This window comes from Nuphar pumila, chromosome 13 (genome assembly GCF_984573655.1).
Source record: "Nuphar pumila chromosome 13, dmNupPumi1.hap1.1, whole genome shotgun sequence".
In the NCBI taxonomy this organism is placed as follows: Eukaryota; Viridiplantae; Streptophyta; class Magnoliopsida; order Nymphaeales; family Nymphaeaceae; genus Nuphar; species Nuphar pumila.
This window is the reverse complement of record NC_143261.1, coordinates 25,700,512-25,726,797: the sequence shown is the minus strand read 5'-3', so window position 1 is coordinate 25,726,797 and position 26,286 is coordinate 25,700,512. Positions and strand designations below refer to the sequence as shown.

Below are 26,286 nucleotides of genomic sequence, written 5' to 3'. Positions count from 1 at the left end.
ATTGATGGAGATGTAAATCATAGGATAAAGGTTGGGTGGATGAAATGGAAGAGTGCAACTGGAGTGTTGTGCGATCGTAGAATGCCATTGCGGTTGAAGGGAAAGTTTTATAGGACGACTATTAGACCCGCTTTACTATATGGTACGAAATGTTGGGCTGCCAAGAGACATCATATTCAAAAAATGAGTGTAGTTGAGATGCGTATGCTGAGATTGATGTGTGGAAATACAATAAAAGATAAGATTCAGAACGAGGAAATACGTAAGAAGGTAGGCGTTGCACCTATTGAAAATAAGATGAGAGATAATCGTTTACGGTGGTTTGGACATATTCGACGAAGGCCTAATGATGCTCTAGTTAGAAGGATAGAGAAATGAAAAAATATATTAGTTAAAAGAGGTCGGGGTAGGCCTAGGAAGACATGGATGGAGGTGATAGGAAAGGTTATGAATGCTTTGAACCTCACCGAGGACATGGCAATGGATAGAAATGAATGGAGAAGAAGGGTTCACGTGGAAGACCCAGAATGATTTTATGTGTTGGTTCGTATCGCCGACCCCAATTGTTTTGGAATGAAGGCGTAGTTGTTGTTTGTTGTATATAAAAATATATGTAAACACAATATTTCAAGATAAAAAATATCAATATAAAAATATAAAGTAAATCATAATTGAGTCAAAAAAGTTTTACTTAATCCAACTAAGTTTATAATAAGCTACCTAAACAACTTTGACCTCATCTATATTCAAACTTGTACCGATAAAGAGGTATTTTGCAAATCAAAAAGATTTTTCTATAAAATAAAAAAGTCAGAAACAGTTTTGGATAAAAATCGACTATTCAAAATACTAAAACATAATATCAAGAAAATTTTAAGTTAAATAGAAAAACTCAACAGGCTTTTTTATTTTTTTGAGAAAGTAAAAGCTATGTTTCGGATAGTATCCATACAAAGAATATCAGGTTGAAATGTCAAGAATTATCTAAAAATAGGGCTCAAAAGAAAATTGTGCATAATAGAAGAATTAAAACTGAAAAACAAAAAACAGAGATTTGTTAAGGGGTTCTCGATTTTTCGAGAAACCCTCTTCCCCTTTTCATTTCTATTTGTTTTCCACCGATTCCTCAGCAGCCGATTCCGGCAACTACCCGGTGGAGGGGACTCCACCGCTTCCCTCTGCTGCTCCGCAACCGAGCATCGGAACGCCTGTTCCTCCGAGGGTGGTCTCTTCTTGGTCGGCCCCGTGCAGACTCTCGCCTGCGCCTCGAGCAACATCTGGTTTGGCTTCGAGAGCTTGGGTTCCGGTAAGACGACGACACTGCCGGGTTGCAGAGGCCTCCCTCCACAATCCCCAACTCGTCCGCCGTCGTGTTCTCGCCGATATCACCGCCTAGTGGCCGATCAAGGACTCCCTTCCGGAGGAGATCGCAGAGTGCCTCGAAGACGATCCGATCGCCGGGCGGTTCGCGCAAAGCCGGCCTCTACCGAGACGTCCCGCATTTCTCTCGCCGTTTGCCCGATCCGGTGCAGCCGAACAGGCGGGCGGCTGAGCCCCCATGGCCGGGAACCACCCCATTCAGGCAAGCCTCCTTCAGCACGCCGTAGAGGACCATCTCCTCCGAGTCGTTATCGTTCAGCGGGAGCTTCTCCCCTATAAAGATTAGAAGAAGGGGCTGACGATCCGTCGGTAGTGTGGGGGACCCGACGCCTCCTCCTCGGCGTCGATCTCCACGCGGGAGACCTTGATGCTGGAGAGCCTGATCCCCAGGTTCTGGCAGATCCTCCGTCATCACCACCCGGCTCTGGTAGTCCGCCACCTGCTCCACCGGAGAATCGGCGAAGGAAGGTTCTCTTCCGAACCTTTTTTTTTCTCTTTTTTTTTACACTATCATGACCACCCGACGCAGGCATTGATGCCTGACGGGGGATCTCGTTTGACTCTGAGTCCAGGGGTCTCCTTCTCTGTTGCTGACAGCAGCGACCAACTTCGGAGTAACCCCGACTCTGACGCAGGGCTTCCCCTCTTTTGCAGCCGATACCCTCGGGCTGCACAGCCTCCTGTCTGTTCCTGTTTTTTTGGCAAGGGGAGTTCAAACGCCCCCCCCAGTAACTACCGCCGACACCGTGACCAAGCTCTGATACCACCAGGGGCGTAGCTAGGATTCATGTGAGGGGGGGGGGGCAAACAGGGTTGTAGAAAAAAAAAATTATGTGTGTGATAGTCGGGGGCCCCCGATTTTTTTTTTTTTGAGATAAAATTAAAAATGGCTACAATTATTAATAAAAATCTATTTCATATGGACAAATCAAACTATTTGCTGCAGTCAGGGCTGAGCTAAAAAATGGATAAAAATCTATTTCATATGGAATAAGGGCAGGGCTAGGACTGGGCTTTTAAAAAAAAAAAATTTAACTGTTTGGGGAGGCAGGACTGGGCTACAGCCCAGTCCTGCCCCCCCCTAGCTACGCCCCTATCACTAGGTGATAGAAGAGAAGGGAGTTGGATTGTGGTTAACGGCCTCCTTAGGGGGATTCCTTGATAGAATTATCGAGCTCTAACTACCTGCAGAGGCAGGGGTTGGGATGCTTACAATCTCATTGGATTCCCAAATATGTTGATGTGGGGCCCACCACTATCTTAGGGGTTCATAACTCAGTGGCCCACTAAGTAAGTGGGTTATTGGATTCCTGGCTCACTAATCTGAATCTAATACCTAGATCTATATTTTAGATTCAATACTTGGATCTATCTTTGACTTATGGGTTCCATGTGTGAGACCTAATGGCCACACTGAATCTGTACCAAGATACAACAAAATGTTCATAACTACATTAAAATAAATCTTAAAAAGTCACTATAAAAAAATCAAATAAACACGGCAACCCGAAAATAGGAAATCACAGAAATCATGAGTTAGACTTAAATGCTCACAGGAGAAACAAACTTCAAGCGTAGAGTCTGCTAAGAGCCCTTTAATAAACAAATAAATAAGAAAAATATAATCGTACAATAAAACCGATGCGCCAATATTCATAAATTGCTCATTAAAAAGGCGGAAAGAAGCATCTAAATACCATAACAATTTATCTAGACAGAAAGGAAAAGGAGTCTAGATCATAGAAGATCAAGAGAATCGTGAACTAAACCCACTAAATCAGGAAATCCCTAGATATCAAGTATAAAGTTATTTTGAAACTAAAAACACGAAAAAGAAACTAAGAAAAGAATGAATCATAGTCGGATTGCGCATCGCCAAGCCTAGAGATCATTTAACAAAAAGAAACAACCAAATTCTAGAATATTCTTCCGCCATTGATCATCCCCGCTCGAAATTTCCACATCTAAAATGAAGAAGAAGACAAATAGCGAGAAAAAGAGAAAGAGTGCAAAGAAGAAGAAGAAGATTTAGGGTTTTGATCGATTGCTTACTCATCGAGGAGGGTGAAGGAATGGATCTCAAGCATTGGTATTTCGTGATTCCGATGATCCTTGGGGGCATCTTTGGAAACGCTGGATCCAGAAGAAGGGGCGCCCTCCGACCAGAAAAGCGACAACGGGGAAGGAGCAAGCGAGCGAGTGATATAAGCTAAATTCCCCTTCTAAAATGATGATTACCAAAATAACCCTAATATTGAACCGTTTGACATTATAAAATAACGTGTTCTTACGTCCTTTGACTGTAAATTGTGTTGACGTTCAATGTTTACCCGTTGTTTCTTATATTTCTTAGTCATCTTTGCTCTAAAGGCCCTAACAAATTGGCTTCGGGCTGAACCCATGATTCTGGTTCCAGAGTTTGGGTCATCTAGGGACGTAAACGAGCCATGTCTTGACCTAACAGTTCCGATCCTTACCCGATAGTATTAAGGTATGGAGGGTTGGACCCGGAGCATACAAGATGCACATGATCCCTGGTCTCATTGGAAAGTTTACGAATCCGACCCATTCCAACACCAATCCCTTTAAGGTCCGAGAAATTCTGCAGCAAAATTGTCGGCTTTTTTGGTTTGGTTCTTACAATGCAGATCTGGACCTCTGGTCTTGCTTAAGTTAGGAAGATTGGACCTGAACTTGAATCGATATAACACTACAAAGTTGGAATCCCATCCAGATACATCCAGTCCTATGTGTGTGACTGTTGAAAGCCCTATATTATACTTTGAGAAACGTTCCTATAATCCGGTTTTGGCTGGTTCCCAGTTTCATACACACAAGAAGATGGATCCACCAGTGAATAAGGATGTCAAGGGTTTGGATTGAAGATGCATGGATATCTGATGAACCCAAAGCCATTTAATTAATTCCATAACATAAGTATCGAAAAATGATCGTATTGTACAGAAAAATGATGTCTTCTCCGAAATGCCCTACAATATTCAAAATCTACAAGATATCCAATATCGTAAATAGACAACTATAAAAGAACCTTTTTAACCTTCACATGTGCGAAACTCATAAAGTTTGCACGATATATCTTTTCACTCATCGGGTATCGAAAACTCTCACTTAAAAGGAGGTTTGCACATTTTTTTATGAACATCGCAAAGTTTGCGTAATCATATTTGTGAACATCATGTTAAACTCAAATCTCAAAACTTCACAAATACATGTCTAAGTTTGCATATATATCCTTCTAAATATGTGAAGTTTCATCCAAATATGCAAACTTTCTCCCAAATATGCGAAGTTCCTCTCGAATATATAGATTTTTTACAAGATATCCACAAATACATAGAGATCTGTGTAAATTTTTGGCATGTGAATCTACGTAACTTTGCATGCTTTGCAAAATCATATATAAAGTTGTTTTTGATCATTTTGTTTATTTTTTCGTTTGTTTCTCTTTTTTGTAAAAAATTGTTTGAGGACTTCCTCATCCCTACAAATCTTGATCATTTTTCGCAAAACTTCTTTACAGGCTTTCATCCTCGCAAACCTTAGTCATTTTTCGTAAATCATGTCATTCTAAATTGTTTTTGTGGATTACCTCGCAAATCTTGGTCATTGTTCGCATAATATTTCACAAAATTCACATATATCAAATGAAGTTTGCACAACTTTATCTGCGAACTTCCTGTAACTGAAACATGTCGAAACTTCACAAATACTGCACATGCGATTTACAAATTTACTGAAGGCTTAAAGGTGAACCTCCCCATATTTTTGCGAATGTCCCTAGTAGCATTAATTACGACGTTTCGATATTTAAAACGATGCTTTAATAGTAAAAAAATGGTGGTTCACATTTTACAGTTTGTTTTCATCTTTAAAAAGTGATGGTGGAGAAGATTTTGAAACTCCAAAGGAAGGCTGTCATGGCTGAGGTAGATAAAATTTTAGAGAAGATGTGAGGTGGTGAATGCTGTTGATGGTCCTCAGCAAAGGAGAAGGTCCCGGTTGTGGAGAGTGCTTAGAGAGGGCAATTTCGCCTCAATCACTTGCTCAAAATAAGAGGGGGCTTGTGGATAAAAACATTTATCTGACAGGCATTAAAAGTCAAAGATTGAACCATCAATGTGGAGCTATGTCTAATTGGAAATAAGCCCTTGGATGAAGAAGTGGATGCTCCAAGACGGATTGCAAGATTCAAATACTCAAGAGTCGGATTGTAGAGGAGGCGGTTTCGCCTCAATTATTTGCCCGATAGAAGAGAGGGTCTGCAGACAAAAACAGTAACCCGACTGGCATTAAAAAGCTAAAGATCAAACCCTCTAATGTTGATCTATGTACCGTGAATGTTTGTAGTATGTTCATTTTTTAATGAATAGAATAGATATATGTATAAGCAGGTTCATTTTCAAATACTAGAATAAAAATATATATGTATGAGCAAATTCAATTTTGAATGGATATATGTATGACCATGTTTAATTTGAATAAATGAAATGAAGTTGTATAAAGTTATTTTCATGCAGATCTCACAAGTTTCGAGAGGTTTTCACTTCAAAAAGTTCACAGATTTGGTTGTGCGAACTTTGCACTATGTATACGAAGTTTTGGCCATAAAGGAAATCACATATAATGTTATGCGGACTTCAACATATATATGTGAAATTAGTGTAATATTTGTGAAGTTTCTATGCTTTCAGTTTCTGGGAGATCGCAAATTTGGTTATGTGAACTTTACACTATGTATGCGAAGTTAATTTGTGAAGTTTCGACTACGAAGGAAATCAAAAATATTTTTTTGCAACCTTCGAACTATATATGCAGATTTTGTGTAATACTTTCATAAAGTTTCTATAATGTGAAGCAACTGAAAGCTTAGAAACTTCGCAAATATTAAGTCAAAGATGGATCCAGGTATTGGATATGAAATATGGATCTAGGTATTAGATCCAGATTAGTGGGTCGGTAATCCAATGACCCACTTACGTAGCGGGCCTTTGAGTTATGAATCACTAACATAGTGGTGTGCCCCGCATCACATTGGATTCCTTTGAATTCAATGAGATGGTTATGGCTGGGTAACAACTACCCAAGGGAGGATAAGTATCTCAGCCCCTGCCCCTGCAAGTAGTTAGAGCTCGATAATTGCATCGAGGATTCCCCCTGAAGCACGCCGTTAACCACAATCCAATTCCCTTGTGCTTGCCTTCACCGGGCACACCACAATCCAAAATCCAACACATTTAAAGGGATTACTTTTGTGAACAAGCAAGTTTTGTGTTATTTGTTGAATTTAGTGCGCTATAAATTTGTATATTTTGTTTTTAGTTGGCTTTACCGCTCGACTTTATGGTCTAAGTTATAGTTTACTCTGCGTCTTCCTATAGGGTATTTTTGATGTTTTTCGAGGATATTGACGGTGAATTTGGATGTTCAACTTTGACATTATGAATTTATTTTTGATTTTGTCAATTAAATTATAAAATGCATGATTCTTGTAATAGGTCTCAATATACTGTTTGGGAATATAATATGAAAACAAGTGGCTGTGGGTAGAGGAAGGAGGGAGGGAGGGAGAGTATGCAGTGCTTATGCATATTCAGAAAAGTCCACAGTTTTTTCTGTTTATCAATTAAAATCTTAATTTCAGATAATTCACAAATTTGAAGAAATTAATTGAATTGCCATTATGTTTCCTGGACTTCATCACATTTCTTTTCAACTGTCAACCAAAATGTCATCTGTGGCAAGTCTATGCAGATTGATTCTTGAATGAATTACAAACTTTGCTAAATTTTGGAATACCTAAATGCAGAGTCCCAGCTTCTTCTTAATCATTGTCTACACCATCAGCATAATCACGAGAAAGTTTTGAATGTCAATTGTATAATGTTTATGCAAATTCACAAGCTGAAACAGTCAAGGCAGTAGAATTGGATTTTGTGTGAGAACATATCGGAGGCATGAGGTCGGGAAGTGCTGCGAAGTTGATTGTAGATGCACTTCTCCAAAGGTTTCTGCCTCTTGCGAGGCGACGCATTGATACAGCTCAAGCACAGGTTTGCATCTGTACCTCTCATGCTGATTCTAAGGACATGGATTTGCATTAGTAATATTATGCTTTGCCTCTCTCTCTCTCTCTATCCCTCCTTTTCCTACTAAGCTTATGGTGTGATTTTTTAGGATTTTTGTTGCGATTTCTTTTACTTTCTCATGATGTTTTGCAATCGTATGCTTTGAGCAACTATGTTAGTCCTTTTTATCTAAGGATAGGAACTAGGTAGTTGCTTGTCTTATAGTGTGAAGAGCTTCTGAATAGTTGCATCTGTTATTACCATATATTTTCCTTCAAATAAATGTTGAGTGGGGTTCGTCTGCAGACTTTCCACCACAAAATACATTATATAGAACTTCATGTTCATATCTAATTCAGTATTTGAGGAGTCATCTTAGACTCTTGGTGCTTTGGTACCACGTTCACTTGTTGACATATTAATTGAAGAAGGAAATTGAGAATAGGAGATTGCGAAGAAGATATGATGATGGATGGAGAAAAGAAGAAGGTATAATCACCTATTTTTAACGAAGAGAAAACCAATCAGTCTCAAAGAACAATCCAGTGGCGGGATACCATTATAAAGCCCTCTATTTGTAGCACAAGCTTGAAACTTAGTTGATAGCGAATCAAAATTGAAACTGGGACTGGTGATCCTATCAATTTGTAATCTCCTTGGACACACACATTCATAGGTACGTACATGCATGCATACTTATACACACATGTATTATACACCACACACACACACACATAGATATATATATGGTAATGCTTTGGTGCTCCCAGAGCACCTACTCCTGCCTACTAGAAATCATAGTTGTAGGTTGCATCTTCTCTATCAAACCTTTAGATGCACTCAACATAGTGTATTTGATCATTCATGTTCTCAATCAAATCATGTTTTTTGGACATAAAAATAGAACTTTTTAAGTCATGAAATTTTGGTACATTATGAGCCGTTGATTTTTGAAGATCTTAAAAAACCTACATGTATGCCATAATCACATGATCTAAAACTTGTTTTCTACTATATAATGATTGTAGATCATATCTATATGGTCTGATCAACAAAAAAGTGTGAGAATTTTGAAAATTTGAGTCTATTAGGTGGGAGTAGATGCTCTGGGATCACCCTATCATTTCTAATATATATATATATATATATATATATATATGTGTGTGTGTGTGTGTGTGTGTGTGTGTGTGTAGCTTCAATTTCCATTACAAACTAATTATTTTCTTCTGTATATTGGAAGGTGTAGTTTGTCTATCAAAGTTCAGCCACCAAATTTCATTTGTTACATGTTTCTTAATGACAGGATGGGCAATATCTCCGGCCGTCAGATCCAGCCTATGAACAAGTTCTTGATTCATTGGCTATGGTGGCACGTCATACACCTGTGCCTCTTCTAGAAGCTCTTCTTAAGTGGAGAGAAAGGTGATGCAATCTGTTCATGCTTTTTCTTTCTTTTCAATTTATTTTATTGAATGAAATTTTTTTCCCTTGTATATGTGAAAATTGTAAAGGCATTAGTAATCAAGTATTGAAGATTTAACATAGGGAGTAAACAAAGCAGTAAAACCAATGAAGTGCCTACTACGCTAAGCCAGGGGCTTCTTGGTAATATTGTTCTATCAAAAATTTTGATCGTATCATAGTAGACGGAGATGGGAGCGGTGTTGGGAGGGGAGATGGTGTTATAAATGGATGGATTTAAAAAACATCCTCACGAGGATGTTGTTACCAAATCCACCGATTTCATCACTGTTGTCATCACCGCTCCCAACAACGGTTCCCAAACAGAGCTTTAGAGTTCTATAAAGTGGTCTTGTTAATTTGGGGCTATGCTCTTATGAAGTGGCATTAAGAAAATCAGTCAGTATCTTCAAAAGGTGAAGCACAATTTTCATGTGTATGCATGTATGTATCATGCTCATCATTATCAGTCTTAGTAATATCTTGATAGGGCAATTTATTGGGATATTGCAGATTTCTTGATAAATATTGGGAAATATTGGTATTTTGAAAATAAAAGAAAAAGATAATGTCAAATAATTGAACCTTTTGGTCTAGTAATTTCACAATAATATGATTTTTTTGACATGGAAACCCATAGAACCTAAGAGTAAATGTGCAACATGTTACAGCGCCATTGGGAGTATGTCAAATAGATTTGGGAAGATGAGGGCATTTCCTGGAATGGCCCCCAAATTCTGGAGGTTCTGTAAGTTTTGAAAATTCATGACTTTCATGTGGACTTTCATCACTTGTAATGGAATTCATGTTTTATATTTTAATAACATTCAACTTTCTTTTAGAAAAAAAAGAAAGCTATTAAGAGTCTCCCTCCAAATTCGTTTAAAGGAGATGCAGTGAATGAATAAATCAACGACAGTCCTAGGTTGCTTAGCGCTTCCCATGCTTGGGAATGTGTACGGGTAGGAGCCAGCGTGGGATGCTGTGCTCAAGTTACCGCGAATACAAGCACACACAAGAAAGGGGAAAAATATACAGACAGTCGAGAAGTGGGTTCAGTCTAGCCGGAGGCTAGGAGCACAAGTTATAATGAAACAAGATGTGCACAATCACAATGCCAACAAAGGGCTACACAAGTGCGCAAGCACAAGAGGGTCTCTAATAGATCAATTACAATGTCATAAAAGAGATGCACAATCACAACTCATAAGAAAACAACATAAAAATATAAAATGTATTTCTTCACATGAAATGCTTGTAAAAGCATTGAGGAATACAAGGGGAAAACTCCCCATTTATAAGCAAACAAGAGGGGAGAGTGGGGGCACCCCAACTATCTGTTGGGCTAGCCCTAGCTCCCAACTGTCATATTTATAACCATTGGGAGCAGCCCAACGGGTAGTTGGGTTGTGCCAACGTCCATAAACACAAATATAAAAAAAGAAAAATAAAGAAAAGAAAAAGGAAGAAAGAAAGGGACAACTCTATAGGCTGATCCCTATTACGTTGTGAAATTATTGAAATACCCCTGATGGGTATTGTAGTTTACATAAACAGAAATATATACATATATAATTATGTATATATGATCTATACAACATATTTTAACACTCTCCCTCAAACTTACGGTAACATCACCGAAAGTTTGTGAAGAAGAAAAAGAAAGCGAGGTAGAGGAAGGGCTTTGTTTAAAAAGTCCGTAATCTGAAATTCAGATGAAACATATGGTAAATCATTCGTCCTCTTCAAGTGTTCTTCCCGAACATAGTGACAATCCATTTCGATGTGCTTTGTTTGTTTATGGAATGTATGGTTGGTGGTTATATATATGACACTCTTGTTATTACAACATAACTTTGAAGGTTCTGAAACATCAACTCCCATATCAGCTTTCGTGGAGGACAAAGACACCTTATGCCACTTTTTACACCTCTAGAATATAAGAGAATCACTTAAAAATATACAAAAGCCCGTAGTTGAGTGTCGGTTGTTGAGATTTCCTCCACAGTCAGAATCAACATATGCAATAAGATTTAAAAGCGAGGAGGAGGATAAGAAAAACTTTTTAGATATAGTGTTTTTAATATATCAAACTATTCTCAATACAACACTCATATAAACCGAAGTGGGCGCATGCTAAAATTGACTTGCAGTATGCATTGCATGTGCAATATCTGATTTAGTAATAGACAAGTACATCAATGATCCAATAAGCTGCCTATAAGGAGTTGGATCATCCAATAAGACTCCATCTTCAACTCTCATTTTTGGCATTAATTACTTCGGGAGTAGCAGATTTTTCACATGTGATACCCGAGCATGCAACAATATCAGTTGTAAACTTGATTTGGGACAAAATATATCCTCTTGGCGAATAAGCTACTTCAATACCTAGGAAGTATCTCAAAAGACCAAGGTCAATTATATCAAAAGATTTTTTAAGCATAATTTTTATTTCTTCAACTCCCTTCTTATCACTTCCCGTGATGATCATATCATCAACATATAAGTGCATAATAACAATTCCAGAACCTATAGATCTTATAAAAAACGCAGTGTCAATATAGCATGATTTAAATCTAAAATTTAACAGTCTTACTGAACCAATCATACCATGTTTTAGGAGTTTGTTTAAACTCATATAAAGCTTTATTGAGGCAAAAAAGGTTTTCTGTTTCAATATTTAGATAATGGGGAGGATCCATGTAGACTTCATTCAAATTTTCATTTAGAAAGACATTATTAACATCTAATTGAAGTACATGCCATTTCCTAACGGATGCTACGACAACTGGAGTCCTTACGTTTGCCATAAGAGCTGCTGGGGCAAAGGTCTCCTCATAATCTACACCATATTTCTGTAAATACCCATTTGCAACCAACTTAGCTTTGTATCTTTTTAGGGATCCATCACTCTTGCATCTTATTGTCTTCGTGCTCTTAGGAAGATGTTGGATTTCTCAAGTCTTGGCTTTATGTAAGTCCTCTAATTCTAAGTTCATAATCTCTACCCATTTTTTGATGTCTTTAGCTTCTTTATAGTTTGATGACTCATAATATGAATGAATAGCTAGAAGACATGCTCTATAATTTGGTGAAATAGATTCATGTGAAACAAATCTACTTGGGATTCTAGAATCGGATCTTCTAAGACTAGGTTCCTCTATTTCAAGTGGTTGACTATATCTTTCAAGTGCACATGGATGCTCCCCATTACTTCGTCTAGAATAATGCATTAGATCATTTAAAGGCGTTAAGAATGCAAATCGGGTACAATTCTAACTCGAATCCAAACAAAATACAACCCATAATTTTTTGGCCCGGGTTGGAACCGGATAAACAAATATATTCACTCTCAAGTCAGAATCAGGTCTAACCCAAGCTGCTCCATCTCTTCTATATAAAAAATCAAAGTGTCTTACCCATTTTCAATGGATCAAGTAGGGGTGTCAATGTATCGGGTTTGGTTTGGACCCAGGTGGAACCAGACTTGGACTAGATTTTCGGGTATGGTATCAGGTCCAGACCTGGGTCTAATCAGACTTACCATAATAGAAACCATACCCGACAAAATAGCATTTTTTATCATTTTTACATTGAAAAATTGTGGGTCTTAATCGGAACTTGGATCGGGCCTGGGTCTGTTTTAAAATTTTACCAACTATACCCAGGTCCATGTATTAATCTGACCTTCGGGTCCAGACCCGGGTCTTAATCGGGTCTTCTTATTTGTCACCATACCCGGACCCTATAGAGTTTGGTCTGGGTCGGGTAAACTCGACCTGTTGATACCCCTAGGATCAAGTACCGTGTAATATCTTGATCCAGAACTCCATTCGGATTATATCCGTAACCTAAACCTGAATCACATTTCTAAAGTCGGATCTACCGCCCACTGGAACATGATTCAATCCATATCCGATGCATACTTTCTTCTAAGCAAACTTTCGGTGATCTCACTGTTAGTTTGAGGGAGGGTATTAAAATATATGAATCTTATATATATATATATATATTTCATATGAGAACTGAACATATTAGGCTCCATTTCCTGTTCTGCCCTGTAGGTTTTAAGTGTTTTATGATAGATCTGAACCATTAGATGTGTTTAGCATGCTCAATTTAGTGGGAATCAACTCTTGGATCATATTTTTTCAATGAAAAAAACATGTTTTTCTGAGTGGGGAAAAACTGGTACCTTCATAGCCATTGATTTTGGATCACCGGAAAAATCTATATACAGGTCAGATTCCGGCGATCCAAAAGCCGGTTCCCACTAAACAAAACCTATAGATCACATCTACGGTGTTAGATGTGAGAAAAAATACTTAAAACTATGATGTTTGAAGGAGCCTAACGAGACCTAACTAAAAAGGGGCCTAAGGAACACATTACTCATTTCATATATATATATACATATATACATTTTTATGTATATATTTTTGTAATGCCCACTAGGGGCCATTTAGTCTTTTTATTCATTTGTAAATAGACATGTCCATTAGGGACATTTTTGTAATTCTGTTTATTATTAATTTTTTTATTAATTAAAGGGGTAAAAAGGGGATTCCCTTAAGAGTCGTTGGGACTCTCCCCAACCCAACTGTCACAAATGTGACTGTTGGGGAGCTCCCCTTGGCCCCTTTTATGATGTATAAAAAGGGGTTCTTTTCAATGTTTTTTCAAGCATTTTATCAATAAACTTTTTATTATTTTAAGCTCTCTCTCTTCTCCTTTGTAAGTGTGTTTGGTGTTTGCCCTCTGTGGCATATTGTCTGTTAGAGACAACTTGCTTATGTGTTTGTGCCTTCTTGTAGTCACTTTGTGACATTATTCTTGGCACTTGTATTTCATTACAGTGATATCCCTGTGCAGTTGCGGTAGGCATGGGGAGTGGTGCCTCGGTGCCACTGTTTTTGAGAGCCTGCAGTGAATTGAGGGTGGCCTCCAAAGGCTCCCGATGCCGCGGATGGCCCGCATGCAGTGCCTCAAACAGGGAGACGTGCGTGCGTTGGGTGTGCACAAGAGGGGTCTGTGCCTATGCCCAGGGCATGTGGGTGCACGACCCAACCATAGATGCGTTAGAAGAACTTACCGGGGTTCGACAAGCACGGGTGTGGATGTAGGATGAGCTTCACACGTACAATGCCAAAGGTTGATAAACCCAATGCCTGCTATTCTCTCGAGGGTGAAGAGGGGTTGAAGATCGCCTCTAGACTATTGGAAAGCGCTAAAGCTCGTTGGGTGCGCGCCTACTCCACGAACGTCGTCGATCACCCGTCGTTAGTGGCCCAAGTAGGCTAAGTGTTCTTAAGGAACACCTAACCAACCGATGTCTTGGCATGGATGCCAAACCTCTTTTGGAAGAGTACTAAACTCAACCCACCTAAGAGAGAGAGTTCCTAAACCTAACCCACTTAAGAGCCTACTTTCACATTTGGGATCAAGCAATGTCCATTTCAAAATATCAACCTCCCCTTGGGCTTTTATAGTGCCTAAGAGAGGTGGTAAACACATTACATGGGGCTACTGCAGGTAGTTTTCATAATTACAATTTTCCAATACTAAGTGCTACAATGGTTTTCCCACAATACCACTCTAAACCTCAATCATAACAAGTGTTTGATGGGACAACCTCCTTGTCCCATCAAGGGTTGATGTGGCCCACCCAAGTGGCGAGCTTTGTGGGGCCCATTATGGCGAGCTTGTGAGGCCCACCAAGACTTTTGATGTGGACCTTCAAAAGTTGTTTGAGATATGGGCACATGTGCGCAGGGTGCAGATGCGCTGCTATTTGTATGTGCTTTATTCGTTTGTGCATCAAGCCGTGTGGGGTTCTCCTGCTTTCGTGGGTTTCGATGGCGGTGATGTGGGTGCTTTCAAAGTTTCTTTGCACGCAAATGTCGTCCATAGTGTCTGTCAAGAGCAGACACATCAATCCACCATGCTTCCGCTATCCTTTGTCCTCAAAGAGGAAGTGCTGGTGTTTCTCTATGAACTCATTCTCTTCTATACATGATACTGAAGTTTCACCATAGGTGTTCCATTCAATCTTTATTCGGCTGACCAATTGTCCTCCCTTCTCATTTTTCGGATGATCCTAACTAGTTGAGCTCCTTCTTCTAGTGGAATGGTCTCTTGAGACAGATTTCCAACAAGCGGCTTGAGCTGCGATACGTGAAAGACGGGGTAGATCTTGGATCCCCCATGGTAGCTTGAGCTTACCAGCAACTCTTCCAACCTTGGCCTCAATATGATAAGACCCATATTAGCACAATACCAATTTAGAATGCCATTGTGAGTTCTTGCTTATCTGTTTATGGGCCCAAGTTTTCTTGAGCCATACCCAGTCACCCACATCGAGGACACGGTCAGTCCTCCCTTTATCAAATTGATGCTTTATCCTTTCCTGGGGCTCTAGCTATGTTGCTTTGGAGGATTTGGACTTTGGAGTATTTCATCTCGAGTCCTCAAGACTTGGTCAATCTCAAGGATAGGGCTACTCCAATTCTCATATGCAATCCAATTGGGTAGGGAGTAGACGTATAGAGCAGAGTTACCAGTCGAGGAAGCGGGAGCGGGAAGCGATACGGGAAGCGGGAAGCGAGGCACTTTCAAAAATTTAGGAAGCGGGGAAGCGTGGGACCACTTAGAAGAAAATTCCGAACCGTCTCGGAAACGACCTAGGAAGCGAACCGGAAGCGACCTAGGAAGCGAAAAAAATGAAAAAAATGGGGAAGCGAGGGGGAAGCGCTTCCCATAAAAGGGAAGCGCGCTTCCCAAAAAAGGGGGACGCTTCCCCTCACGCTTCGGAAGCGCGACGTTTCGCGCTTCCGAAGCACGCTTCCCCTTTTGCCTAGGCGCTTCCGGTAACTCTGGTATAGAGCCTCAAAAGGAGTCATCTTGATGGCGGAATGATGACTCGTGTTGTAGAAGTACTCTGCCCGTGGGATATATGTCGTCCAGTTCTTGGGCTTGGTACTAGCAAAACACTGCAAGTAAGTTTCTATAGTGTGTTTTACCACCTCCGTTTGTCCGTCAGTCTGGGGGTGATAGGCGAAACTGAATTTCAATCGGGTTTGGCTTAAGATAAAATATTCCTTCCAGAATATGCTCAAGAAGATAGAGTCTCTATCTCACACAATGGACCTGGGCAATCCATGTAATTTGTTCACGTGATCCCAGAAACTCTGGACCACTTGGGAGGTCTCGTAGTTTCTTGGTAGAGACATGAAATGTGCATACTTTGAGAGTCGATCTACCACTACAAAGATGACCTCTATATGGTTTGAGGGAGGCATGGCTTTAATGAAGTCGATGCTGATGTCTTGCCATACTCCTTTGGGTATGGGTAGCTGAGTAAGGTGCCCGGGTATCTTGAGAGCCTCATATTTGTTCGCTTGACACACTTGGCACTTCTTGGTGTAGTCTTGAACTGCCTTGTTTATACCCTTCTAGTAGAACAATTTTTTGAGCCTTTGGTAAGTTTTGGACACTCCCATGTGTTCAGCTCCCAATGAGTCATGGTGCTCTTGGAGTAGCCCAAAAATGAGCTCACTCCCAATCAGAACCACTAGCCAGCCTTTGTAGTCCTTCAACGTGAATTTCAACCTTGAGGAAGGATCCTCCTTAAGATCCTTTACCACATTTTGGGTGTCTTCATCATCCAATTGCTCTTCCAACACCTTCATCTCCCATTCACAAGAGATGGTGGTGAAAACCCTTAGGCTTGCCTCCTCTTGAGGTGCCTTAATCTCCTCAAAGTTCCCTCTTCCCTTTAGGATAAAGTTTGATCATCATGGAAGAGCATTGTCATGCTGGTGAAATCCCAAGTAACAGTCCCAAGGGACTTTAGCCACTCCATTCCCATGATGACATCAGCTTCTTTGATCGGAAGTAGGAACAACCGTTCTTTTAACTCTCTACCTTGGATGTGAAGGTTCCCTTCCCTGAGCAAGTATGTGCACATAAGTTTTTCACCATTGCCCATGGTGACCTCAAATCCAGTATGTTTGGAGACCCTTTTTCCTAGCATGTGGGCCATCTCTCCTTTCACTAAGTTGTGAATTGCCCCTGTATCCATAAGTACCTCAACAACGTAATCATTGAGCTTGACTTCTAGCCTATGGCGTGGCGACCGGTGATCCCTGACATAGCATGGTATTCCACAAGTACATCGTCTTCCTCACCATGGCTATCTGTGTCTTCATCCTCTTGTGGTGAAAGTCCCTCCTCATCATCGATGATTTGGAGAACTAAGAGTCCTTGGCATTTGTGCCCCAGGCTCCATTTGTCACCACATTGGAAGCATTCACGTCTCTTCTTACGCTCCTCAATTTGACTTTGAGAGATGTATTTGATCTTGGGCTTGTGGGCTATGGGCTTTTCCTCACGACTAGGAGCGAACTTGGCTGAAAACTATGTCACATAGGTGCAGGTGCGGGTACGGTGCAGATGTGGCACTTTAAAAAAACTTGGGCGCGGGGATGCAGGGAGGATATATATATATATATATATATATATAATTTTAACAGTTTTAAGTTAACACTACGTGTATTTGTGTGCATTTATGTATTTATATATATAATATAGATAAAAATGAACTTGATTAGGGTTAGCTGAATTTACTTTTGGGATAGAAATGGACCTCAGTGTTGTTGACTTCACTTAACACAAAGGAAGTTGTGTCCAAGTGTCGCACCTGCCTCGGTGCGGGTGTGGGCGATTTGTCTTCTGACTCTCACACCTCAATCTTTGCTTTTCTTTGTACACCTTAGCTATGTGGTATGCTTAGCTAGGTGTACGTACACTTGTGGTTAATACCTCAATATGCAACCCATCTTTGAGTCCTCCAACATAGGACCCAAACAGAGTGTGTTGGTCGGCACGTGAGACCATGGCACAAACCTCCTTATACTCCGCTTGATATTCTTCTAAACTCCCCTTTTGTTTGGGTTGTTTGAGGATCACATCATGGTTGGTCATGGAGGATGGTCCAAACCTCTCCAAAATCCCGTCTTGGAGTTGATCCCATGAGGGGCACTTGTATGTAATTTCAAACCAATGGAACCACTTGCCTCTTTCACTTGGGACTCCCAAGTGTGCTGTGGCAGATGGAGAAGTGATTGGATTTGTAAAGCCATTCATGAGGGTCAGTTTCGTTGAATGGCGACTTCACTTGAATCTTGTGCCTATAGGCGCCATACCTTTCCCAATCTCACTCCCATGGGGATTCATCATAAACTGAATCCTCACAGCCAAAACGTGGGGATCTCATGGCCGGTTCTTTCCTAGGTCTAGGGGACTCCCTGTTAGGGGTCCTCCTATCCGCCATACACGTGGCAAGCTGTGCTATCGTTTGCTCGAGTCGCCCGATGCGGTCATTGACCTCTTGGCTATTTTGAGCTAATTTCCCCAACATTTTCTCATGGGGGTTCTCGACTTGGCCTTTGGAATCCTCATGAAATTCCATTAGAGTGTTTGATCCATCTGGGGCTTTGATACCAACTGGTGCGGCCTGCTCGGGTGGACCGTAGTCATCAGCTCCCCAAATTCATTTAAAGGAGATGCAACAGTTCGATAATTCAATGACAGTCCTAGGGTGCTAAGCGCTTCCCGTGCTTGGGCACGTGTATGGGGAGGAGCCAGCGTGGAATGCTGTGCTCAAGTTACCGCAAATACTGTTAAGAGGTGAATTCCAAGTTTACCTGCCCAAGGAGGAAAATGAGTGAAAGAGAAAGAGAAAGAGAGCTGCAGAAGGTCACGACTGAATCTAGCACACGTGACTGATCTATTCAAGGCATATGTATATAAAAGATTACAAAGATTAGGGTACAGAAATACCCTTTAATGAATATTTAAAATTACAACATAACACAACCCTTATATGGATACGGGTCTGGATTGGATCCAGATCCATAAACGATTCTTTTCACCCTCCCTCAAGTTGTACATGATCTTAGATCATGAACAACTTGCCTTTTAACATCCAAAACCTGTCCTTTGTTAATCCTTTTGTGAATATATCTGCAACTTGTTCTTCTGTTCAAACAAAATTGGGCTCAATTTCTTTTTCTTCGACCTTTTGCTTTACAAAATGTTGATCTATCTCAATGTGTTTTGCTTGACTATGATAAATACGATTGAAGGACATATTGATGGCACTTTGGTTGTCACATAGTAAGAGTGATCGAGCAATCGATTCTCCTATCTCTGTGAGGAGATGTCTTATCCATGTAGCCTCTACAGTCGCGGAAGCCATCAATCTGTATTCGGCCTCTGTGCTCGATCTAGCTATGGATTTCTGCTTTGTACTGCTCCAAGAAATTAGGTTTGACCCAAGAAAACTGCAATAAGTAGATACCGAGCGACATTCATCTGGATCCCTTGCCCAATCAAAGTCAACATAAACAATGATCTCTTATGCGCCTTGATTCGGCCCACTCTTTCTGTACACAAGTCCATCGCCGATAGTGCCTTTTAGATATCTTAGTATTCTCTTAACTGCCTCCATATGTGATGTACGAGGTTCATGCATAAATTGAGATACTTGATTGACAAAATACACTATATCGGGTCGAATGAATGTTAGGTATTGTAACATACCTACTATGCTGCGGTGTCTAGTAGGATCTTCATATAAGTCTCCCTCTTTAGAGCTCAGTTTATGTATGACACTTGGGGTTGCCAAGGGTTTGCAATTCATAATACCCGCTCTATTGAGAATATCCACTATGTACTTGTGTTGAGTGAGAGTAAGTGTATTACATGTCTTGTCGACTTCCATCCCAAGGAAATATCGTAGATCTTCGAGATCCTTCATTTTAAATCTCTGATTCAACAATTTCTTTACTTCCTCAATATGAGTTTCGCAGTTACCTGTAATGATGATGTCATCTACATATATCAATAGGAGTGTGGTCACACTCTGCTTCTTGTAGATGAATAATGAATGATCAAGAAGAGATCTACAGGCCTCTGTAATTCAAGCTAAAAACTCTCAAACCAAGAACGAGATGCCTGTTTCAAACCATATATCGCTCGTTTCAATTTACACATGTATTGAGCAGTATCTTGTTCTGTATATCCTGCGGGCTGCTCCATATAAACTTCCTCCTTGAGATCTCCACGCAGGAAGGCAAGGCATTTTTAACATCTAGCTGACTTAATATCCATCCATGTTTAACAACTAGACCCAACACAATTTGAATGGTCCCCATTTTCACCACAGGACTAAAAGTTTCATAAAAATCCTACCCTTGCTCTTGTGTGAATCCTTTTGCAACAAGTCTAGCTTTGTACCTTTCAATACTTTCATCAGGTTTATATTTAATCTTGTACACCCATTTCGATCCGACTATATTTCTATTGAGTGGTATGAGAACAACCTCCCAAGTACCACATTCATGTAGAGCTTCCATTTATTCATTCATCGCTTCAATCCACTTCTTTGAGTTGGCAGCTTGATAAAAGGTGAGCGGTTCATCTTCTTTGGTTATGGCTGTCAAAAATAATTGAAAATACAGGGAATTTTTTTGTAGCAGACCCATTTGTCAAGTGAGTGTCGAGCCCGAGTAGACCTCTTGACGGGCAACATCTATGAGGAAGTAGGAGGCATATTAAGGTCCGGACAGGGAGTAGAGACAGGTGGAAGTTCCTTCTCATGTCGAGTGTAGACGATGCCCTTATACCTTCCTGTTTCCAAGGGTTGACCATCAACCTCTTTTGATTGTGATGTATCTTCTGACTCCTCACATGCTTCCTTCTGACTGCAGTCCGGAGGGCATTCAATATTAATGTTGGAGAAGAGTTCAGAGCTTAGCCATGGATAATATACCTCAACATTGGATCCTGAACCAGAGAAGTTAGTTGGTTGATTATCAAAGTTTATCTCATCAAAAATAACATTTCTCAACACTTTCATGCATTTACTCGAAGGATCATAACACCTGTACCCCTTATATTCATCCGCATACCCCACAAATCTACACTTCAAGGCTTTGTCTTGAAACTTATGCCTTAATGAGCTATCAATGTGCACATAACAAACAAATCCAAAAACACGTAATTCATGGTAATCAAGATGAATGCCAAAAAGTGTAAAGTACGGTGATCTGTTTTCCAACAGTGACATAGGCAAGCGGTTTATCGCATGCACTGTAAAGTGAAAAGGTTCTGTCCATAAAGTAATAGGGAGATTACTATCATGTATCATGCTTATTGCACTCTCAACAATATGTGGATGCTTCCTCTCAACAATCCCATTTTGTTGAGGTGTGTGTGGGCAAGACACTCTCCTCCTTATTTCATTATGCTGGAGAAATTCAATAAAATCACTAGAGGAGAACTCTCCCCCTCTATCACATTGAAAATGTAGAATGTTTTAAGAGAAATGGTTTTTGATAAAGGAATGAAACTTTCGAAATAATCCAAAGACTTCTGATTTATGCTTCATGAAGAACATCCAAGTGTAACGTGAATAGCTATCAACAAAGATAAGGTAGTATCTACTTCCAGAACCAGAAGCGATTGGGGCAGGGCCCCAGACATCAGAACATATGGTCTCAAAAGGCCTTGAAGCTCTTTTATTGATTGAATTGAAGGGTAAAACATGACTCTTACATAAATGACAACTCAAACATTTTATTTCATTTGTTTTTAAACCTAGACTAGACTTAGGAATCAAATTATTTGAGACACGTTTTTCAATGAAATGACGACCACAATGACCCAATCGACTGTGCCAAAGGATTGGCTTATTACATTCAGAAATAACGAACACAGGCTCAGATGAAACTGATGATGGATGCTGATAGAGCTTCGATGAACAAGTGGAATGAACTGTGGGGGAGGGATCTTCTTGAAAAATGTACATATTGCCTCACTTTTTTCCCTCAACGAATGTCTCTCTCGTGCGAAGATCCTTGACACAAACAGAAGAGGGAGTAAATTCAACTGAAGCATTAATATCATCAACAAGTTTTGGGACAGAAACAATATTTTTTTGAATATTTGGTGCACGAAGAACATTTGAAAGTTGAAGGGAAGACTTAGACATGGGTATAACAACATTTCCAATATGTGAGATAGAGTGGTGAGTCCCATCTTCTGTGATTATGCTATTTCTACCAGCATAAGGAATAAGGTTTAGGAGTTTACCCGTATCACCTGAAACGTGGGTTGCTGCCCCTAAGTCAACATACCAAGTGCCTTTATCATTTTGCTTCATATTTAGCCCTGCCAGTGCTGCCAATAGTAACTCCTTTACTTTTCCCTCAGCCTTTGAATTTTCTGTGTCTTTCTTGGCTTCTAATTGCAAAGATTTTCCTTTATTTTGGGGATTGAACCAACAATTTGCTTTAATATGTCCCCTTTTGTTACATAAAAAACATGTAGGAATGGGCCTTTGACCTTGCTGATTGGAAGAAACATTGGGCGTTGAAAGTAGCCCATGACCCCCAAAACCAGGTCTTCCTTGTCCACTCCTGCCTCGAAAAGCACCACCTCCTCTTCCTTTGCCATAAGTCAGCCCTGTAGCAAGAACTTCTTGAGTCCCAGATTGCACATGATTTTCTTCAGAAAACCCCTTCAGACTCATCTCATATTGTAACAATTTTGCACGTAGATCTTCGAACTTAGGAAGCTCTGTGAGACACAATAAGGACGTTGTCAGAACATGATAATCTGCCCCAGTCCGCTTAGAGTTTGCTGTACTTTATCTTTGTCATTAATCATACATCCCACGATAGCCAACTAATCCATGATACTCTTCATTCTATTTAAGTATTCCATGATCAACATGGAATCCTTCCTCAACATCTGAAATTCTCGCTTAAGAAACACAACTCTAGTCTCAGATATTTGCGAATATGTCTTAAGTAACTTATCCCACAATTTCCTGGCTGAACAATCATCAGGAATGGCTACAAGAATCTCTTGCGACAATGTAGAGGTGCTGTATGCCACCAATGCTTGGTCTCTCTTTATCCACGCGATGTAATCTGGATTTCTGAGAAGTACAGTAGAAGATGCCACTTTATCATCTTCTTTTTTCTGCGAGATAATCTCTGGAGGGGTTGGAATTGACCCATCCAGATGTCCAGAGAGATCTTGACTCCTTATAAAAGGGACGATCTGTCTTTTCCAAGTCAAGAAATTGCTATTGTTTAACTTCTTAGAGACGAGTTGACTAAGAAAATTAGAAGAAAGAGGCGTTTGTGAGAATGAGGAATCCATTGAGGGTAACACAGGAGATTGGTGATAAAGGAAAAGGAGAATTTCTGGACCAGATTCAGTCGATTGATAAAAGAATCAACCACTTTTAATATTCTGCCTTTTTTTTTTGCAGAAGTTTAACCAGGAAAATTATATCCTGTTGTGGTCAGCTAACATAAGAGGTCTGATGCTGTCAACACTGAATCAGTTTCAGATTGATAAAAAATCCCTTGTTGAATGAATATAACTAGTCTTCAACAAATCTTGTAATATAGAATGGCAAGAATGATATAGATAACACAAAAAAATTTCAAGTAAACCAGATTGGCAGCAGATCGATGATCCCTTTAAAGGAGCAAAGATTGCTGGCAACAGAAGAAGAAGATAGAAGTCGATATTTCGACGTGGAGAGAGACATTCCTGATTTTAGAGAAATTTGTTTCAGAAATCGGCGATTAAAGAAACAGGAATACGCTGTTATAGGTTGAAACACAGATTTAAAGACGTCGCTGATATAAATTCAGAAGAGACACATGTATAAGTTTAGAAAAGAACGCAGATTTAAAAGGACGTTGATTTAAGAAGGCACTGAGACTCTGATTTAAGGAAAAAAGGAGGAACAAACACATATTGATTGGAGGTCTGGGTTTGAGAAAAAAAGAAGGGCAGATTGATTCTGGGTTTAGAAAAAGAACACATATTGAAGAAGACGCAATTTTGGGTTTAGAGAAGGATTTAGAGAAGACACAGATTGAACTCACAGATTTCTCGGCTTGGAACTTAAGATCTCTTTGGACAGTCTTTTTGGAGAAGTAATCCCAGGCCCAACTTTCTACTGCTCTGATACCATGTTAAGAGGTGAACTCCAAGTTTACCTGCTCAAGGAGGAAAATGAGTGAAAGAGAAAGAGAGCTGCAGAAGGTTACGACTGAATCTAGCATGCGTGACTGATCTATTCAAGGCATACATATATAAAAGATTACAAAGATTAGGGTACAAAAATAAATGAATATTTAAAATTACAACATAACACAACCCTTATATGGATACGGGTCTGGATTGGATCTAGATCCATAAACGATTCTTTTCAAATACAACACGCACACACACAAGGGGAAAAAATATACAAACGGTTGAGAAGGGGGTTTCGCCTAGCCGGAGGCTAGGAGTACAAGTGATATACACACGGGCGTGCATGCTCGTGTTACAAGGCTCGGATCAGCCCACAATTGGCACTCATAGGTGCTTAGTACAACAACGAACACCCATGTATTTAGAAGGTAAACACATGAGCCAGTTTGGAGAACACACATGCAAGGTGCGGAGGCACTGACCTGTCGCACGCAGGAGCAAGGGTGCGCGTGGGGCTGGGCGTGCACGTGTGAGCATGCACGCTGCAGCATTAAGGGAGGTTCACCGCCTCCTGCAGTGAACGATGCACAAGGTAGAGGTAGCACAACGCCCTTGTTGTGCTGCCGTGGAATGGGGTGCACGTGCTTGTGCGCTGCGTGCACCTCCAAGGGAGGTTCACCGCAAGGTGCAATGAGCCTTTTCTGAGGAGCATAGGGGGTGATATCCCTGCGCAGCTACTATAGGCATGGGGAGTGGTGCCCCGGTGCAGCTGTGCTGTCGGCTTGTAGTGAAGGGATGGTGGCCTCCAAAGGCCCTCGATTTCGCGGATGGCCAGCGTACGATGCCTCAAATAGGGAGGCGTGTGTGGAGAAATCCAATACTGCACAGGAACCGAGAGAGAGAGAGAGAGCAGCTGAGAGGGAAAAATCGTGATGCTTTAGGGCTAAACACCTCTTGTTTAAATAGAGGTTACCTAAAAGACAAATTACAAGTAGGTCCCTCATTATATGAAAAATTCTAAAGAACCATCTTTTAAGAGTAAATAAATAACTTTAAGGATAAAATACTTGAAAATAACTAATGGTCGACTAGTCTTAACACTCCCCCTCAAGCTGGAGCATAGATATCAATCATGCTCAACTTGCTGCAACATTTTGAGAAACTGGGCCTAGCAAGAGGCTTTGTAAACATATCTGCAACTTGATCCTCTGAGTTTAGATGCTTGGTAGAGATATCACTAGCTTGAACCATATCTCTTACATAGTGGTAGTCAACTTCAATATATTTTGTCCTCTCATGAAACACAAGATTATTTGCTATATACGTAGCTGCCTTGTTATCACACATCATCACCATTGGAGAAGAAACCTTCACTTGAAGATCATTTAGTACATTTCGAACCCACATCAATTCGGCTGCTGTTTGGGCCATAGCCCTATATTCTGATTCGACACTAGACCTAGCAACCACAATTTGTTTCTTACTTCTCCATGAAATTAATTTACCTCTCATAAACACACAGAATCCAGTGGTAGATTTCCTATCCTCAACAGATTCAGCATAATCAGCATCAGAGTAAGCAACTATCTCCAGGGTTCCCCCTTTCTTGAATAATAACCGTTTTCCAGGAGAAGATTTTAAGTACCTTAGAATCATCATTGCAGCATTCCAGTGTACTTCATTCGGGTTTTCCATAAATTGGCTAACCTTGCTTACTGCTAAAACAATATCAGGTCTAGTCACTGTCATATATAGTAGCTTCCCTACTAGAGAGCGATAACTTTTGCTATCCACAGGTTTTGACCCTTCTTCCAACAACTGAACTTTGTGATCCATGGGAATATTTGCTGGTTTGGCTCCCAACATTCCTGTCTCTTTTAATAAATCAAGAACATACTTACGTTGAGACAGAACCAAGCCTTCACTGCTTCTGGCAACTCTCCCTCAACCTCGAACCCAGGAGGTTGATGCATGTATACTATTTCTGATAAATCCCCATATAGAAATGCATTTTTCACATCTAGTTGACACATACGCCATCCATGGTGAACAACTATTGAGAGAACTAGACAGATGGTACCCATCCGTGCGACAGGAGCGAAAGTTTCAAAGAAATCAACACCATATGTTTGAGTATAACCTTTTGCTACTAATCTGGCCTTGTATCTTTCAATAGAACCATCTGAGTTGTACTTTATTTCAAGGGCTGTAAGCCCATTGTAAAGTAGTGTAATACAGAGATGAGTTTTGTCTCCTTACATTTATAAAAACAGTGCATTTACTGCACTTCTTT

At 40.2% G+C, this 26,286-nt stretch overlaps 1 protein-coding gene across 1 annotated transcript in view; it reads left to right on the top strand.

The window, feature by feature from the left end:
- Nucleotides 1–1,059: 1,059 nt before the first annotated feature.
- Nucleotides 1,060–26,286, top strand: part of LOC149818140 (ARM repeat superfamily protein) — a 92,404-nt gene continuing 67,177 nt past the window's right edge. Inside the window, exons 1-3 of the mRNA XM_089984058.1 lie at nucleotides 1,060–1,848; nucleotides 7,208–7,451; nucleotides 8,770–8,888. Of these exons, the coding sequence (XP_089840184.1) occupies nucleotides 7,356–7,451; nucleotides 8,770–8,888 (215 nt within the window). The 5' untranslated portion in view covers nucleotides 1,060–1,848; nucleotides 7,208–7,355. The remainder of the gene's footprint in view (nucleotides 1,849–7,207; nucleotides 7,452–8,769; nucleotides 8,889–26,286) is intronic.